Consider the following 17,314-nt stretch of genomic DNA (forward strand, 5'->3'; position numbering starts at 1 on the left):
GGCTGTGGAGCCAACTGGGTAGATATCAGGGAGCAGATAGGCTAAGATGAAGAAATGGGAGGGAACATGAACAAGAAGATGAGTAGGTTTGTACACCCCACTTTTCTCTACCATAAGGAGTCTCACATTCCTTTCCCCTCCCCACCACAGACACCTTGTGAGGGAGGTGGAGCTGAGAGTGTTCTACAAGATGGGCCCAACAGGAGAGGGGAATCCAACCCGTTTCTCCCGGTTATGGTCTTAACCACGACACCACACTGGCTGTGGGCAACAGGAAAAGCGGGATTGGAAGGTTCAACGGAGGAAGGCAGCATGGGAGAAATCAGCGCATAGGCTGTGTGTTTTGAAGAAGGGGCTTTGGCCTCATTTCAGAGGGAGCCATCTTAGTTGCCACAGAAGAACGATCACAGAATCACAGAATCATAGAGTTGGAAGGGGCCACACAGGCCATCTAGTCCAACCCCCTGCTCAACACAGGATCAGCCCAAAGCATCCTAAAGCATCCAAGAAATGTGTGCATCCAACCTTTGCTTGAAGACTGCCAGTGAGGGGGAGCTCACCACCTCCTTAGGCAGCCTATTCCACTGCTGAACTACTCTGACTGTGAAACTTTTTTTCCTGATATCTAGCCTATATCGTTGTACTTGTAGTTTAAACCCATTACTACGTGTCCTCTCCTCTGCAGCCAACGGAAACAGCATCCTGCCCTCCTTCAAGTGACAACCTTTCAAATACTTATATAGGGCTATCATGTCCCCTCTCCTCCTTTTCTCCAGGCTGAACATTCCCAAGTCCCTCAACCTATCTTCATAGGGCTTGGTCCCTTGGCCCCAGATCATATATAGCTAATGACTCTTGAACATTTCTACTTGGGAATTCATGTGGGTCTCAGTATCAGGACTCCATCCTGTGGAGTTATTATAACCTCGAAAGAAGAGAACCAACTTCAAAATGTCAGGTGTGGGGAGGAACCATTTTTATCTAACATCTAGTAGGTGTTTTTTTTTTTAACTTGTAGGATGCTTGTAGTCAGAGTAGTTCAGCAGTGGAATAGGCTGCCTAAGGAGGTGGTGAGCTCCCCCTCACTGGAAGTTTTCAAGCAAAGGTTGGATACACACTTTTCTTGGATGCTTTAGGATGCTTAGGGCTAATCCTGCGTTGAGCAGGGGGTTGGACTAGATGGCCTGTATGGCCCCTTCCAACTCTATGATTCTATGATTCTATGATTCTATGATGCCTATAGGTCGGTATTCTTGGTATCAGGTGGGGAAAAAGAACTTCTTCTCCCTCTTCCAAAAGACGTCAACTCAAGGGAATCCAATGAAACGGTTCCAAAAAAAAGGAAATACTGTTTTACTGAGAGAGACATTAAAATGTGGAATTGCTGCCAGAGATGGCGATATGAATAAATGTTCGTTATTACTTATTTCTGAGGGTTTTGTTGGCCACCTTGTAGAACTAGGAGACAGCAGGGTATGCATTTTAAAAGAAAAAGGGAATCAGTCAAATAAAAGTGACTTGACAGGGATTGGCCACTGGAGTTGGCCAGGACGGACCTGAACCAATGGGTTCAAGGAATTAATTCAAAGGAATTAATTCAAGGAATTCAAGGTTCAAGGAATTAATTCAAAGGAAATTCTACCTAAACATCCAGAAGAAGTTTGACCATCTGCAAGTGGTGTTTGCCCTTTCACACACTAAAATCCAGCAACCAAGTGCATTGAAAGTGTATTATTTGTGGCTCTCCAGATGTCCATGGACTACAATTCCCATGAACCCCTGCCAGCATGGTGCTGGCAGGGGCTCATGGGAATTGTAGTCCATGGACAACTGGAGAGATCCATGGTTTGGCCACCCCTAGGGTTGGTCTGATCTCTGAGGAAGATGAGGAAGAACTCATTTTTGTACCGTGACTGTCCCAAGGTCACCCAGCTGGCTGCCGGTGCCGGAGCAGGGAATCAAACCCGGTTCTCCAGATTAGAAGCTGTCGCTCTTAACCATTACATCACACGGTAGCTGTAGCCCTCCCCATCTGTCTAAACAGTTCCCCCGCTTGCTTCATTTTGTTCCATTCCCTTCTTTCCCTGCCTCATGATTCAATCACCAAAACAAGAGAAGGAGATGAAGATTTTGCAGAATACTTTTTTATTATTTGATACGATCCACAAAGGAAGCTCAGGGCCCTGACGGCTGCCTGCTCATGCCCAGTTGGTTTCCTTTTTATGGCAGGCAACGTGGTTTATGGTGTGAGCCGGTGGTTTTTGTGAGTATCTGGGGGTCTTGATCAGTGGCTGTGTCCGTGACCATGCCCCTGTCCAGATGTTTCCTGTCCTCCACACAAGTCATGAGATTTTTCGTGCTCGTAGTCAAGGATACTGGCGAATGTCCACAGAAATTCGGTGAATTTGAGGTACCCGTTTTGGTCCCTGTCGGCATTTCGAAACAATTGGCAGATATAAGTATCTGGGTCGAGACCAGGCTGCAGATTTTAAAAAGAAGCAAGAAAGAGTCTTTGAGTTAGTACCCAGGGCAAAGAATCTTCAGAGGCAAATCATATGCTGTTTTTGATAGGCCATGATTGTACACACACACACACACCAAGACTTAACACTTGGGGCAGCAGAATTCAAGGCCTGACAACTTTCAAAACATTGAAAGAATAAAAGTTTTCATAGAATCATAGAATCATAGAGTTGGAAGGGGCCATACAGGCCATCTAGTCCAACCCCCTGCTCAACGCAGGATTAGCCCTAAGCATCCTAAAGCATTGCATTGTATTAAATATGGTCTGATTTTTATGCCTGTTTTAAGGGGTTTCAGTTATTGTAACCTGCCTCAAGCCCTTAGGCGGGCAATAAATTATTATTATTATTATTATTATTATTATTATTATTATTATTATTATTATTATTATTATTATTATTATTATTATTATTTGATTTATTTCCTGCCACTCCCTGAGTAGGCTCGTGGCGGGTAACAGTTGTCTTAAAAATCCCAATTAAAAACCCATTAAAAGACATTAAAAATCATAACATGGCGGCAGCCAATCACAATCTACTCCCACCTGCCAAGGCGACAGAGGCGACAATAACAATAACAATAACAATAACAATAACAATAACAATAACAATAACAATAACAATAACAATAACAATAACAATAACAATAACAATAACAATAACAATAACAATAACAATAATTCACCAACATCAGGGGCTGTGGAGCAGTAGAGGAGCCTCTGCTTGACATGCAGAAGGTTCCAGATTAATTCCCCGGCATCTTCAGTTTAAAAACATCTGACAGTGGGCAATGGGAAAGACCCCAGCTGGAGACCCTGGAGAATTGCAGCTAGCCTCAGTAGGGGCTGTGGCTCAGGGGAAGAGCCTCTGCTTGGCATGCAGAAGGTCCCAGGTTCAAGCCCCAGCATCACTAGTGAATCAGGCCCATTCCACACAAGTTGGATCATGCATTTTCATTGTGCTTTTGCAGCTGGGGTTTCCTGCTACTTCTAAAGTACATTGGAAACACATTATCCAACATGTGTGGAATGCGTGGGCCGAGTGAATATCATAGAATCCTAGAATCCTAGAGTTGGAAAAGGCCCTACAAGCCATTGAGTCCCACCCCCTGCTCAAGGCAGGATCAGCCTAAAGCACCCAGGAGAAGGATCTGTCCAGCTGCTGCTTGAAGACCACCAGTGAGGGGGAGCGCCCCACCTCCTTAGGCAGCCCATTCCACTGCTGAACTAGACTCATAGAATCCTAGAGTGGGAAGGGACCCTAAAGGTCATCTAGTACCACCCCCTGCTCAGTGCAGGGTCAGCCTCAAGCATCCAGAATAAGTCTCTGTCCAGCCACTGCTTGAAGACCACCTGAGAGGGGGAGATCCCCACCTCCTTAGGCAACCTATTCCACTGCTGAACTACTCGGACTGTGGGGGGGGGGAGGGAAATATCTGATCTCCATTGTTCCCTGCACAACACGGGAGGGCAAAAAACTCTACCATGATTCCAAAAGCTTTGTGCTCGAAGGAATAGAAGGCTCATTTGCCCAACTGCTTCCAGCCTCAGCCCATCTCTAGTCAGTGACTTACCGGTGTGGTGGCCTGCAGGAATGGCTGGGCTTGTTCCTTCACCAGCTTCTGAAACTCCCTCAGATGTAGGTAATCATCAACAGGGTCCAGAATGCAGTATTGGTGGTAGACGTGGACCACGCAGTCCAGAGCCTGTTCCAATTTAGTTTTCATCTCTCTGAGTGTTCAGAAGAACCTAAAACGAGGTGACATATTTTATTTTTTGATGTTGTTGTCGGGGCCCGGCGGAACAGTTGATAGATCCCAGAGGGGTAGCCCCTCATGAAAGACAGATCTGTTCCGCCCAGCCCTGAAAACGACATCAAAATTAGGGTCGAGACCTTGAAAACAACATCAACAAGTCCGCTAACTTCCCTACCTAAATCTGCCCAAGTAACATTCCCCCAAGCGTTATATTATAGAATCATAGAATCATAGAATCATAGAATCATAGAATCATAGAATCATAGAATCATAGAATCATAGAGTTGGAAGGGGCCATACAGGCCATCTAGTCCAGCCCCCTGCTCAACGCAGGATCAGCCCAAAGCATTATAAGGCCCTCTTTTTTTATCTAAGTAGATGGTGGCACAGTCACATAATTTTAAGGTTGAGGGTCACCACAACATGAGGAACTGTATTAAAGGGTCGTGGCATTAGGAAGGTTGAAAACCATTGTTGTAGATTGAACAGGAAAGAAAGGAAAGGATTTCCATGACTGCATGGGGATGGATCTCCATCGATACTTTAGGCCAAGTGAAACAGAAGAAGTGAATCATGAGGAATACGTTGGGTTGCGTACAAGATCTTCTGCAACACGCATCTATCTGTCTCAGACTTCCCAAACTAGTTTCTAGAAAATAAAATATTTCTTTCCCCGACACACCCGGCAAAGATTTACAGCTACTTCCATGAAGCCACCTGTTGATCCTTATCTCCAAGATGTAAGAGAAGGAGCCATATTAGACATGGCAGGCAGGAAAAGACCAGGGTCATCTCAAGGTTCTGGACTTGGCTTCCCATCAATGCAGGCTCAGGTGAGGCAGACACCTGTGGCTCGGTTTTGGCATCCATCAAAATGGGCGAGGGGGACCAACGTTAGTGGAACACTAATAGGAACCTGCCTGGGAAATTATGGTTGGGGGTCCATGCCACCAAGGAGTTCATTGTCCAAATACTGAGGACTACATGAACACTGGGTGATTCCTCCACCCACCCTATATCAAGCCTGGATCCAGCTAGAGCTGAGACCCACCTACCTGAGGAACATTTCTATCCAAAGTTCTCCTGATGTTCCTGGGAGTTGTTTCACGAGACAACTTTGACAGAGACGCAAGTCAAAGGAATAAATAAAGGAGGGCTCTCGCGTGGCTGGCTGGTCATGTTTGATGCTGTCACTCAAACACAAGGTGAGCATATTCAGAGTTCTCCCCAAGGGGGCCAAAGCAATCAGGTAATAATCAGGGAATTAAGGGGGCTGTTTTCTCCAGGTCAAAGGGGTTGAATTTAAGGCCCAGGCTTTCTCCACCAGCGTTTTGTGAACCCCTGGGATTTCTTGATGGCCCTGGGAAGGTTTTGTGAATGGGTGGGACATGATTAATTTCTAAAATATAGCTTTTTAAATTTGTTACCCATATTGAAGAAGAAGAAGGAGAAGGAGAAGGAGAAGGAGAAGGAGAAGGAGAAGGAGAAGGAGAAGGAGAAGGAGAAGGAGAAGGAGGAGGAGAAGAAGAAGAAGAAGAAGAAGAAGAAGAAGAAGAAGAAGAAGAAGAAGAGTTGGTTCTTATATGCCGCTTTTCTCTACTCAAAGGAGTCTCAGAGCATCTTACAGTCACCTTCCCTTACCTCTCCCCACAACAGACCCCCTGTGAGGTGGGTGAGGCTGAGAGAGCCCTGAGATTCCTGCTCGGTCAGAAGACCTTTTATCAATGCTATTGTGAGCCCAAGGTCACCCAGTTGGCTGCATGTGGGGGAGCACAGAATCGAACCCGGCTTGCTAGATTAGAAGTCAGAGCTTCTAAGCACTATGCCACGCTGACTCATATATGGTCATGTCATCCCACCCATCCCCAAAATAGCCCATGATAGACCTGGAGGGGGTGGGAAGGAGAGCAGCCTTGGGGGGGGGGCTTGTCCACAGCTCGGCTTCCCAACCCTGTTCTGCACAATTGAGCCACTTCCGGGTTTTCCCAAAGCCTGAAGGATGTTTCAGGGGTTTCTCAGTGGTAATAAAGTTGAGAAGGGCCACAATAGACTCTTGACCCAGACAGTCATGCAAGTTCTAATGGGCAGCTGAGAGAGAATGGCCGCTCAGTTGCCATACCTGCGGGCATCAATTCTGCCAAGTCAGGTTACAACACTTCAAAGCTTCCTGGACCGCTGCAGGGGGGGGGAGAGACAGAGACAGACAGAGACAGAGACGGAAACAGAGAGAGACAGAGATGGAGACAGAGAGAAAGAGATAGAGATGGAGACAGAGACAGAGCCGGAGACAGAGCCGGAGACAGAGTGAAAGAGAGAGAGATGGAGAAAAAGAGAGAGACAGACAGAGACAGAGACAGAGACAGAGACAGAGACAGAGACAGAGACAGAGACAGATGGAGAAAGAAAGAGAGACAGAGAGACAAAGAGAGACTTACCAACAGTCCAAAAGGCAGGAAGCTCGATGAAGCTGTGAGTTTCTGGGAATGCAGAAATCAAGGCGAGTTGGAAGCTTTTATACTCTTTTCAGTGTGGGTGTCTGGCTCACGCGCTCCCGGCCAGCACCCATTCCTTTCTAATGATCTTCCTCTTGAGCAAGGAAGGACACACCTACACTTACAAGCCTATTTGGAGGCTTTCGTGGTTGAGGTCTGGGGTACGATGATTGTGAAAGAGACTTCCACACCCCAGAAGAAGCCGAAAAAAAGAAGAGCTGTTTTTGTGTACCTGCTTTTCACTACCAAAAGGAGTTCCAACGTGGCTTACCAACCCTTGTCCCCTCCCTTCCCCGCAACAGACACCCTGTGAAGCAGGTGGGGCTGAGGAAGCTCTGGCAGAACTGCTCTGCAAGAACAGCTCTGGAAAAAAACTGTGATTGGCCCAAGGTCTCCAGATTAGAGTCTGCTGCTGTTAACCACCCCATCCCTCTGCTATATAAACCTCTACCATCATGCCCATCCATGTGGCCTTTGTAAGATTTTGATTCTTTCTCATTCTATATAAGCTGGGCTGCTGGTTTTTGGATCTCTTGCAGTGATTAGTTATTTGTCTAGCTACTTCCTCGGGAGGTGGTGGGTTCTCCATCTTTGGAGATTTTTAGACAGAGGCTGGAGAGCCATCTGATGGAGAGGCTGATTCTGTGAAGGCTCAAGGGGGTGGCAGGTGACAGTGGATGAGCGATACAGTTGTGGGTGTCCTGCATAGTGAAGGGGGTTGGACTAGATGACCCAGGAGATCCCTTCCAACTCTGTGATTCTATGATTCTAGGAGCAGGCCATTGCCCCATAAGAAGCAAGGGAGGATAAAGGTATCGATCAGATCCTGCAGCCTTCTCCAATCTTCCTCAGTCTGAGTTTGACCTTTGGATAAGAAGGCTTTCTTTGGATTGAGGCAGAAGGACTTCTAGGAGACATGAGAGGACCAAAGGATGTAGGGTTTTCTCATCCAGATTGGGAAACTCAAGGAGTTTTTGGAGCCTGGGGAGGGTGGGGACCTCAGTGGGGCATAATGCCCTTGAGTCCACCCTCCAAAGCAACCAATTTATCCAGGAGAACTGATCTCTGCCCTCTGGAGACAAGCCGTCCTGTGTCCTGTCTCCCTCTCTCCTGTTCTCAGAAGTGGCAGCTCGCCTGTTTTGCAAGGAAGTGGCTGAAGCCAACGCCCTCCCCAGCGTTAAAAGAAGACACGTTGACAAGGGAAAGCAAAAGAAGGATTGGTTTTCTCCGTGAGATAAGCTCACCTAAAAAAATAGTCTCCTCATTCACAATAACCAGCGATGGTGGGAATGGACGCATTTTTGTTTAATTTTTTAAAATACATATGGCTTATGGGTAAGGGGAAGCATCACCCATAATATAGCGCACCTTGTCCTACTGTGCTCAGCTGTTTGCTTTTCTCCTAACATGCCTGAATGCTTCTTTGGTGGAACTTCATTTTTCCTCAACTGAGCCAGCATCGTATTGTGGTTAAGAGTGGTGGCCTGTAATCTGGAGAACAAGGTTTGATTCCCCACTTGTTCTCTACATGCAGCCAGAAGAAGAAGAAGAAGAGGAAGAAGAAGAAGAACTCATTTTTGTACCCCACTTTTCACTACCTGAAGGAATCTCAAAGCAGCTTACTATCGCCTTCCTTTCCTCTCTACACAACAGGCACCTAGTGAACTAGGTGGGGCTGAGAGAGCTCTGAGAGAACTGCAGCTGGCCCAAGGTCACCTAGCAGGCTGCATGTGGAGGAGTGGGAAATCCAGCTCAGTTCTCCAGCCTGGAGTCCGCTGTTACCACTACACCACGCTGTCGCTGTAGCCCTCCCCATCTTTCTAAACGGTTCCCCCGCGTACTCCGAATCGATCCGTTCCCTTCTTTCCCTGCCCTGCGATTCGATCACAAACCCAAGAGGAGGAGACGGAGATTTTGCAGAAGAACTCTTTATTATTTGACACGACCCACAAAGGAAGCTCAAGGCCCTGACGGCTGCCTTCCCATGCCCAGTTGGGTTCCTTTTTATGACAGACGATGTTGTGCTTTACGGTGCGAGCCGGTGGTTATTCTGAGGATTCAGGATCTTGAGGCATCAGTGGCTGTGTCCGTGTCCATGCCCATGAGCATGCCCATGCCCGTGTCCAGATGTTTTCTCTCCTTCGTCGAGGTTATGGGATCTGTGGTGGGCGTTGTCGAGGAATCTTGCAAATGTGCACAAAAATTCGGTGAATTTGACATTCCCATCTTTGTTCTTGTCGGCTTCTTGAAACAGTTGTTTGATATAAGCCTCTTGGTCAAGATTAGGCTGTAGGTGGTAAGAAGAAGCAGCAAGAAAGGGTCTTTGCGTTAGTATACTGGGTGAAGAAACTTCAGATATACATCATTTGCCATTTTTTTACAGGGTGTTATTGTAACCCAATCCCGTCCCCAGGACGTACCACTTGGGACAGCAGAATTCATGACCTGACACCTTCAAAACTTTGATAGAATAAATATTTGTTCATCAAGGGCAGGGGCTGTGGCTCAGTGGCAGAGCCTCTGCTTGGCGTGCAGAAGGTCCCAGGTTCAATCCCCGACATCTCTAGTTTTAAAAGTGCAGGCAGGAGGTTATAGGAAAGGCCTCTGCATGAAAAGATGCAGCCAGAGTAACAGTACTGGCCCTGACGAACAAATGGCCTGATCCAGCAGGTAGCAGAGGGGACTTACCTTAATGGTGGGACTCATTCCACGGCTCGTGGAGAGCCATGTTCATAAGAACCCTCAATGAAATAAGCCACATCGTTTTCCATCTTTAACATCAGGCATGTTTCTCAAGGAGCTTAGCAATTTCAAAACCACCTGTGTACCATGAGCACCACCACTGGGAATGCTCCCATTCGTAAAGCATCGGGGAACAGAAAAGCTACAGATGGGGCTCCCAAGCTAACGAGACCCATTCCGCACACGTTGGATGATGCGCTTGCAATGTGCTTCTGCAGCTGGATTTTCTTGCGGGAAATGGGAAGCTCAACTTCTAAAGCGCACTGTGTGTGCATGACATGCGCTGAATGGGCCAAGCAGATATCACGGCACTGACCGTTTCTCAACATCGGGGGGGGGGGATTCTAGCGTGATTCTGAGTTTGTGCCTGAAGGAATACAAGGCCCGCTTACAGCCTCACCCCATCACCAACCATGGTTTGCCATCTCTTCCTCAGTGACTTACTGGCATGGTATCGTTCATGAACTGCTGGCCTTGTTCCTGCATCAGCTTCCGGAACTCTTTGAACTGTAGGTTGTCATCGATTTTCTTCAGAAGGCAGTATTGGTGGAAGATGTCGACCACGCACACCATAGCCTGTTCCAGCTTAGTTTTCATCTCTGCGTGTTCGGAGGAACCTAAAATGAGGTGACATATTTGATTTAAAAAAAAATAGCAAGGAAGAAGAACAGACACAGAGGAGTAGCTCTATCATGCAAGACAGAGCTGTTCCGCTTGGCGGAACAGTTTATAGGGCCTAAGGTAAAGGTAAAGGTATCCCCTGTGCAAAGCACTGAGTCATGTCTGACCCTTGGGGTGACGCCCTCTAGCGTTTTCATGGCAGACTCAATACGGGGTGGTTTGCCAGTGCCTTCCCCAGTCATTACCGTTTACCCCCCAGCAAGCTGGGTACTCATTTTACCGACCTCGGAAGGATGGAAGGCTGAGTCAACCTTGAGCCGGCTGCTGGGATTGAACTCCCAGCCTCATGGGCAAAGTTTTCAGATGGCTGCCTTACCACTCTGCGCCACAAGAGGCTCTTTTTATAGGGCCTGGCGGAACAGTTTATAGATCTCAGAGTGGTAGGCCCTCATAGAGCTGTTCCACCAGGCCCTGAAAGTAACTTCAAAAGTAATACTGAGGCCCTGAAAACAACACGAAAAATTCCGCTACCCGAATCCCTACCCTAATCCACCCAAATAAAATTCCAGCTAGGGTTATATTATATAGCCCCCTCTTTGTTTCTTTATGTAGGAGGCGATGCCAGCAAACTAGTTCTACCTCTGGATTTTTTTAAAAAAAACTTTTTAAAAAATTCGGTATTTTTATTTTATATTTTTAACCAGCGTCATCTGCCCTGAGCCTTCAGGGAAGGGTGAAATGGAAATATAAGAATGAAAGAAATAACTAAAGAATAAGTCAGACTGTCGGGACTCAACAATGCTTTAAAGACTTGCTGGGCTACAAAAAGAAAATTCAGAGCAACATGAGCGTGAGGGAGTCTCGGTTTCATTCCGTGGATGCATGGAAATGTATCCCCATCAGGCCGAGGGAAACAGAAGAAGCGGTTTGGGTGCGATCACAAACAGTGGCTGATGTCATCGACTGAGGGGGAAAGAAAGGAAAGGATTTGCTGCCAGAAGACGGAGCAATGGCAACTGACTGAGATGGGTTTTTAACATGGGACCTGGGGATTCCTTGGAATTATAACTCTTCTCCCGACGGCAGAGATCTTGGAGAAAACAGCTCCTTTGGAGGGTGCTCCCCATGGCACTGCACCCCATTGAGGTACCTTTCCTCCCCAGGCTCCATCCCCAAATCTCAACCTGGATCTGACAACCCTGCCCCTACCCCGTATTCCCCAAACAGGGGGGGGGGGGCTTGACAACCCCACTTATTTCACACCAGGACCTGGAAGTATTGGGGGGGAGGGCAATAAACATTAACAATTATACATAAGAACTGACATTGGGGCAGCCTAATTGCCATAGGCAAATGAGTAAGAGAATCCAGTTGTAAGGCTTTTGTGTTCAAGACTGTAGACACTAAAATCCAATCCCCAGGTTCAATCCCCACCATCTCTATCTAAAAAGATCAGGTAGGAGGTGATGTGAAGGTTTTTTAACCTGAGACCCGGGAGACCTGCTGCCAACTTGAGTAAGCAGCACTGACCCTGCTGGACCAACCTTCAGCATAAGGTGGCTTCATGTGTTTTTTTAAGAAGGAGGCCAGTAGCTCAGTGGCAAAGCCTCTGCTTGGCATGCAGAAGTTCCCTGGTTCAATCCCCGGCATCTCCAGTTAAAACGAACCATGCAGCAGGTGATGGGAAAGACCTCTGCTTGAGACCCTGGAAAGCTGTAGCCAGCCTCAGTAGGGGCTGTGGCTCAGTGGAAGAACCTCTGCTTGGCATGCAGAAGGTCCCAGGTTCAATCCCCAGCGTCTCCCGTTAAAAGGACCAGGCAGGAGGTGATGGGGAAGACCTTAGCCTAAGACCTTGGAGACCTACAGCTAGCTTCAGTAGGGGCTGTGGCTCAGTGGAAGAACCTCTGCTTGGCATGCAGAAGGTCCCAGGTTCAATCCCCAACATCTCCAGTTAAAAAGAGAACGAAGCAGTAGGTGATGGGAAAGACCATTGCCTAAATCCCTGGAGAGCAACAGCTAGTTGGGGTGGACCGTACTGACTTTGATGGACCAATCATTGGATTGTATAAGGCAGGTTCATGTGGGACCTGCAGTTAGAAGGGAGAACCTGGAGGATTGTCCTGGTGGTTGGTTTTGGGGGGACAGAGTGTAAATCATAAGGAATATCATAGAATCATAGAGTTGGAAGGTACCTCATGGGTCATCTAGTCCAACCCCCTGCACTATGCAGGACACACACACAATCCTATCGCTCATCCACTGTCACCTGCCACCCCCTTTTGGGGGCGCATGTTCAGTTGCATGCAAGATCTTCTGCAGCAGACATCTATCTGTCTCAAGACTTGCCAAACCAGTTCCTGGAAAATAAAATATTGATTTCCCCAACACACCCTGCCGAGATTTGCAGCTTCTTCCACAAAGCTACCTGTTGTCTCAGGGGGAGACAGGTCCAAACTACCAGTAATGAGGAATACATTAATGCTGGGTGATTCCTCCACCCACCCTGGATCAAGCCTGGATCCAGCTCCAGCCAAGAGCCCACCTACCCAAGAAACATTTATGTCCAATATTGTCCTATATTTTAGACTTTGGTTCCTGGGAGTTGCTTCAGGAGGCAACCTTGGCAGAAACGCAAGCCCAAAATAGAGCACATCAAAGATATGTTCAGCCTGGAGAAAAGGAGGTTGAGAGGGGACATGATAGCCCTCTTTAAGTATTTGAAAGGTTGTCACTTGGAGGAGGGCAGGATGCTGTTTCTGCTGGCTGCAGAGGAGAGGACACGGAGTAATGGGTTTAAACTTCAAGTACAATGATATAGGCTAGATATCAGGAAAAAAACATTCACATTCAGAGTAGTTCAGCAGTGGAATGGGCTGCCTAAGGAGGTGGTGAGCTCCCCCTCACTGGCAGTCTTCAAGCAAAGGTTGGATACACACTTTTCTTGGATGCTTTAGGATGCTTAGGGCTGATCCTGCGTTGAGCAGGGGGTTGGACTAGATGGCCTGTATGGCCCCTTCCAACCCTATGATTCTAGGATTCTAGGATTCTATGATTCTATATAAATATAGTACTCGCTTGGCGGGTACTATTTGATGCTGTTAATCAAACATAGGGAGAGCATATACAGAGTTCTCCCCAAGGAGGCCAATGCAATCTGGTCAGACCCCTGGAATTAGGGGGACTTTCTCCAGGTCAAAGGAGGATATAACCCGCAGATTGTTGGCCCAGACGGTCCCGTATGTTCTAACGGGCAGCCGAGACCTCCTCGGGAGACTGGCCGCTCAGTCTGCAAAACCCATTGGCATAAATTCTGCCAAGTCAGGTTACGAAAGTTCAGATCTGCTGCAGAGACTGACAGACAGACAAACACAGAGAGAGAGAGAGAGAGAGAGAGAGAGAGAGAGAGAGAGAGACTTACCAACAGTCCAAAAGGCAGGAAGCTCAGTGAAGCTGTGAGTTGCTGGGAATGCAGAAATCAAGGCGAGTTGGAAGCTTTTATACTGTTCGGGGTGTGGGTGACTGGCTCATGCTCCCTCTACCAGCACCCATTCCTTTCCAGTGATCTTCCTCTTGAGCAAGGAAGGACACACCCAGATTTCAAACACAGGATGTAAGTCAATTTGGGGGCTTCCGTGGTTGAGGTCCGGGTTAGGAAGGCTGGGGACACACATTTCCACACCTCAGACGAAGCAGAAGAGCTGTTTTTTTTTTTCTTACACCCTGCTTTTCAATACCTGAAGGAGTTCCGAATCAGCTTGCAAAACCCCTGTCCCTTCCTGTCCCCGCAACAGACACCCTGTGAGGCAGGTGGAGCTGAGGAAGCTCTGGCAGAACTGCTCTGTGAGAATACCTCTGAGAGAACTGTGACTGGCCCAAGGTTGCCCACCTGGCTGCAGGTGGAGGTGCGGGGAATCAAACCCAGTTCTCCAGATTAGAGCCTGCCACTCTCAGTTATGTCCCTTATGGTTTAGTTATTACAATTTAGTTTATTTGATTTATATACCACCACTCATGGCAATTGCTGTCCCTTGGCGGTTTACAATATAAAACAGTAAGAAAAATCAATAAAACCCCATCATTTCCCAATAAAAATGACCAAAGAATGAAGAGAACGGAGGCATGAAAAGAAGAAGATAATAGTTGATGATAGGTGATTTTATTTTTTTAAAGGTGGGTCCTCATTTTACAGCTTCAGGTCCGAGTCAGATGGGGAGCTAAGAGACAGGGCTATGCACCTTTCGCCACACAACTGTGGAACCCCCAAGACTTTCCAGAAGTTGGACAGGAGAGAGGAAATGGAGAGAGCTTCGTCTCGGTGGCGATTTCCAGTACTTGGATCGCCCAGGCTGACGAGATTTTGTCCTGCCTAGTATTTGGATGGGAGACCTCCAAGGAATACTAGGGGTCATGACCCAGAGGCAGGCAATGGCAAACCACCTCCCAGCATCTGCCTGGCTGCCAGATGATCCTCGGGTCTCCTAGCTACATGACACCTGTGAGCATGCCACGACATGGCGAGACCATGGGAACAGATGAGGATGGTCTGGGGCCAAGGGACCAAGCCCTGTGAAGATCGGTTGAGGGACTTGGGAATGTTCAGCCTGGAGAAAAGGAGGTTGAGAGGGGACATGATAGCCCTCTTTAAGTATTTGAAAGGTTGTCACTTGGAGGAGGGCAGGATGCTGTTTCTGCTGGCTGCAGAGGAGAGGACACGCAGTAATGGGTTTAAACTACAAGTACAATGATCTAGGCTAGATATCAGGGGAAAAAATTTCACAGTCAGAGTAGTTCAGCAGTGGAATAGGCTGCCTAAGGAGGTGGTGAGCTCCCCTTCACTGGCAGTCTTTAAGCAAAGGTTGGATACACACTTTTCTTGGATGCTTTAGGATGCTTTGGGCTGATCTGCGTTGAGCAGGGGGTTGGACTAGATGGCCTGTATGGCCCCTTCCAACTCTATGATTCTGTGATTCAGAGAGATCAAGTATGCAGGTAGCATGTGAGCAGGTTCTTGACGGGATCTCCTAAAGCTGTGGCCAGGTGACCGACCCCAGAAGACGGGAATGTCCAGTGATGTGTATTGAAGACCTGCCGGCAATTTCAAAGAGACAGAAGCAGAACCCCCACTCCTCCACGTGTAGCCAGTTGGGTGACCTTGGGCTAGACCCAGTTCTCTCAGAGCTCTCTCCACCCTACCTCCCTGACAGGGGATCTGTTGTGGGGAGAAGAAGGGAAGGCGATTGTAAGCGGCTTCGAGACGCCTTCGGGGAGAGAAAAGCAGGGTATAAATACCAAGGATTCTTCTGGTGATGAAAACCATCAGTCTTTCAAGGCAAGACACATTCAGAGGGGCTTGGCGGCTGCCTGCCTGTGTTTTGGGACTCTGGACTTCCTTGGTGGTCCCCCATTCAGGGCTGACCCCGCTTAGCTTATGAGAGTTAGACAGGGAGAGGCCAAGCTATCCAGGTCAGGGCTCTGTCAGGGATATCAGGAAGTAATTTACATTAGGCATGGCCGTTGAAAGAAACAGAGCGCTAATGAACCTAGGGTGCCGTTCATCTGTATGCATGCAGGATTTTCCGTCCCGTGCTTGTGTCAGCTCTGTAGTTTGTGAGGAGGGGAAATCCCTTGGCTGAGCGCTCCAGTTTCTTCCCCCTTGCATGAGGTAGGGGACTTAGCACTGATGCCAGCTGTCATGGCCTCTTAGAACAAGGGCTGGTTTATCCTATCTGCTTGAAACATGGAGGACGGCTTCCTTGGGTGATGGGCAAAATGTACAGCTCAGAATAGTAAGGGCGGTAGCTCAGTGGGTCCTCTTAGCAGTGTCCCTCCCTTCCATTCCTTACATTTCAAAGGCTCATCCCACATGTACTTACTTATCACCCCCCTTCAAGGCTGGCCCCCAGGTCTAGGCAGTCTAAACACCAGATGGCCGCCTGAGCTGTTTTTACACCTCTGAGATCAGAAAACACTAATGCTCTTTTCCTGTGTGAATCCAGGTTCCCGCCAAAAGCCTATTCCCTGCTCCCCTCCCCAGGACCAGGTATATATTCTATGCAACCCACCGTCCTGGTGTCTCTGTCAAGATTCTTGTCTAAGAGCTTATGCAACATGCTGATCTTTGTAAAGATTCTCTAAATAAAGACTTTTGCTTAGAGCTTCATTCCTGAAGTCCAAGAGTGATGTCTTTGCTGTGAATCTCCTGTGTCTCAACTGCTTGGTTCCTGACACAGAGCATCTGTTTGGCATGCTGAAGGTGCCAGGTTTGATCCCCGGCATCTCCAACCAACAGGTCCAGCTCATAGGTGAGGCGAAAGACCTCTGCCTGAGACCCTGGAAAGGATCATAGATCATATCTATGGGCTGATCCTGCATTGAGCAGGAGGTTGGACTAGATGGCCTGTATGGCCCCTTCCAACTCTCTGATTCTATGATTCTATGATTCTATATCGACTTGGGTGGACCCAGGGTCTGATTCTGTAGACTGCAGCTTCATGTGTTTAGTCTCAAATGCTAAGCAGGGTCGGTCGTGGTTAGTGCTTGGATGGGAGACCACCAAAGAATCCCAGGGCAGAAGCAAGCCATGGCAAACCACCTCTGTTAGCCTCTTGCCTTGAAAACCCCTTGAGTCAGTGGCAACTTTTGCACCACCACAATCTCTACAACAGAGAAGTGGACAAAAGAACATTTCCAGTGGAAATCAGTATGAAAACCAAGGTAAATTTCACAAGAGTACAACAATAACCCTGAATATTTAGAACTGATGATAAAAGGAAGCATTTCTTCACCCAAAGAGTCATTCACACATGGAATTCCTTGCCACTGCAGGAAGGCGTGACAGCCACCAGCTGACAGTGACAACTCTGGAGCAGAGGTCCATCGGTGGCTCTTAGCCCCAAGGCATAGATGGAACTGTCTGCGACAGGGATGTTCGGCATTCTTAGAGCTTGAGGGGCTGCACTGGAAGGACTTCTGGAGTTCTGGTCCTGCTGGTGGACCTCCTAATGGCCCCTGGGTTTCTGTCACTGTGTGACATAGAATGTTGAACTGGATGGGTCATTGGTCTGATTCAACATGGCTTCTCTTACGTTCTCATGTCTGGGGCAGTGATGCTCTGCATTCTTGGTGCTTGAGGGGCCGCATTGGCTGGGCCTCTGAAAGTTCTGGTCCTGCTGGTGGACCTC

The 17,314-nt window shown here is 47.9% G+C and overlaps 1 protein-coding gene across 1 annotated transcript; it reads right to left on the reverse strand.

Moving 5' to 3' along the window:
- Nucleotides 1-8,682: 8,682 nt before the first annotated feature.
- LOC143831169 (protein S100-A12-like) lies at nucleotides 8,683-13,707 on the reverse strand. Its single transcript, XM_077324257.1, has 3 exons — nucleotides 13,552-13,707; nucleotides 9,957-10,129; nucleotides 8,683-9,057 (listed from the first exon to the last, which is right to left on the reverse strand). The coding sequence occupies exons 2-3, from the start codon at nucleotides 10,107-10,109 to the stop codon at nucleotides 8,845-8,847; spliced, it is 366 nt and encodes a 121-aa protein (XP_077180372.1). The 5' UTR covers nucleotides 10,110-10,129; nucleotides 13,552-13,707; the 3' UTR covers nucleotides 8,683-8,844.
- Nucleotides 13,708-17,314: the final 3,607 nt, after the last annotated feature.

This window comes from Paroedura picta, chromosome 1 (assembly GCF_049243985.1).
Source record: "Paroedura picta isolate Pp20150507F chromosome 1, Ppicta_v3.0, whole genome shotgun sequence".
Classification (NCBI taxonomy): domain Eukaryota; kingdom Metazoa; phylum Chordata; class Lepidosauria; order Squamata; family Gekkonidae; genus Paroedura; species Paroedura picta.

What these genes read in the sequence shown, in the direction of transcription:
- LOC143831169 (XM_077324257.1), bottom strand. Translation starts at nt 10,109, where the DNA reads ATGAAAACTAAGCTGGAACAGGCTATGGTGTGCGTGGTCGACATCTTC. An exon ending in TCATGAACGATACCATGCCA is followed by an intron (nt 9,058 to 9,956) that starts GTAAGTCACTGA and finishes TACCACCTACAG; the next exon opens with CCTAATCTTGACCAAGAGGC.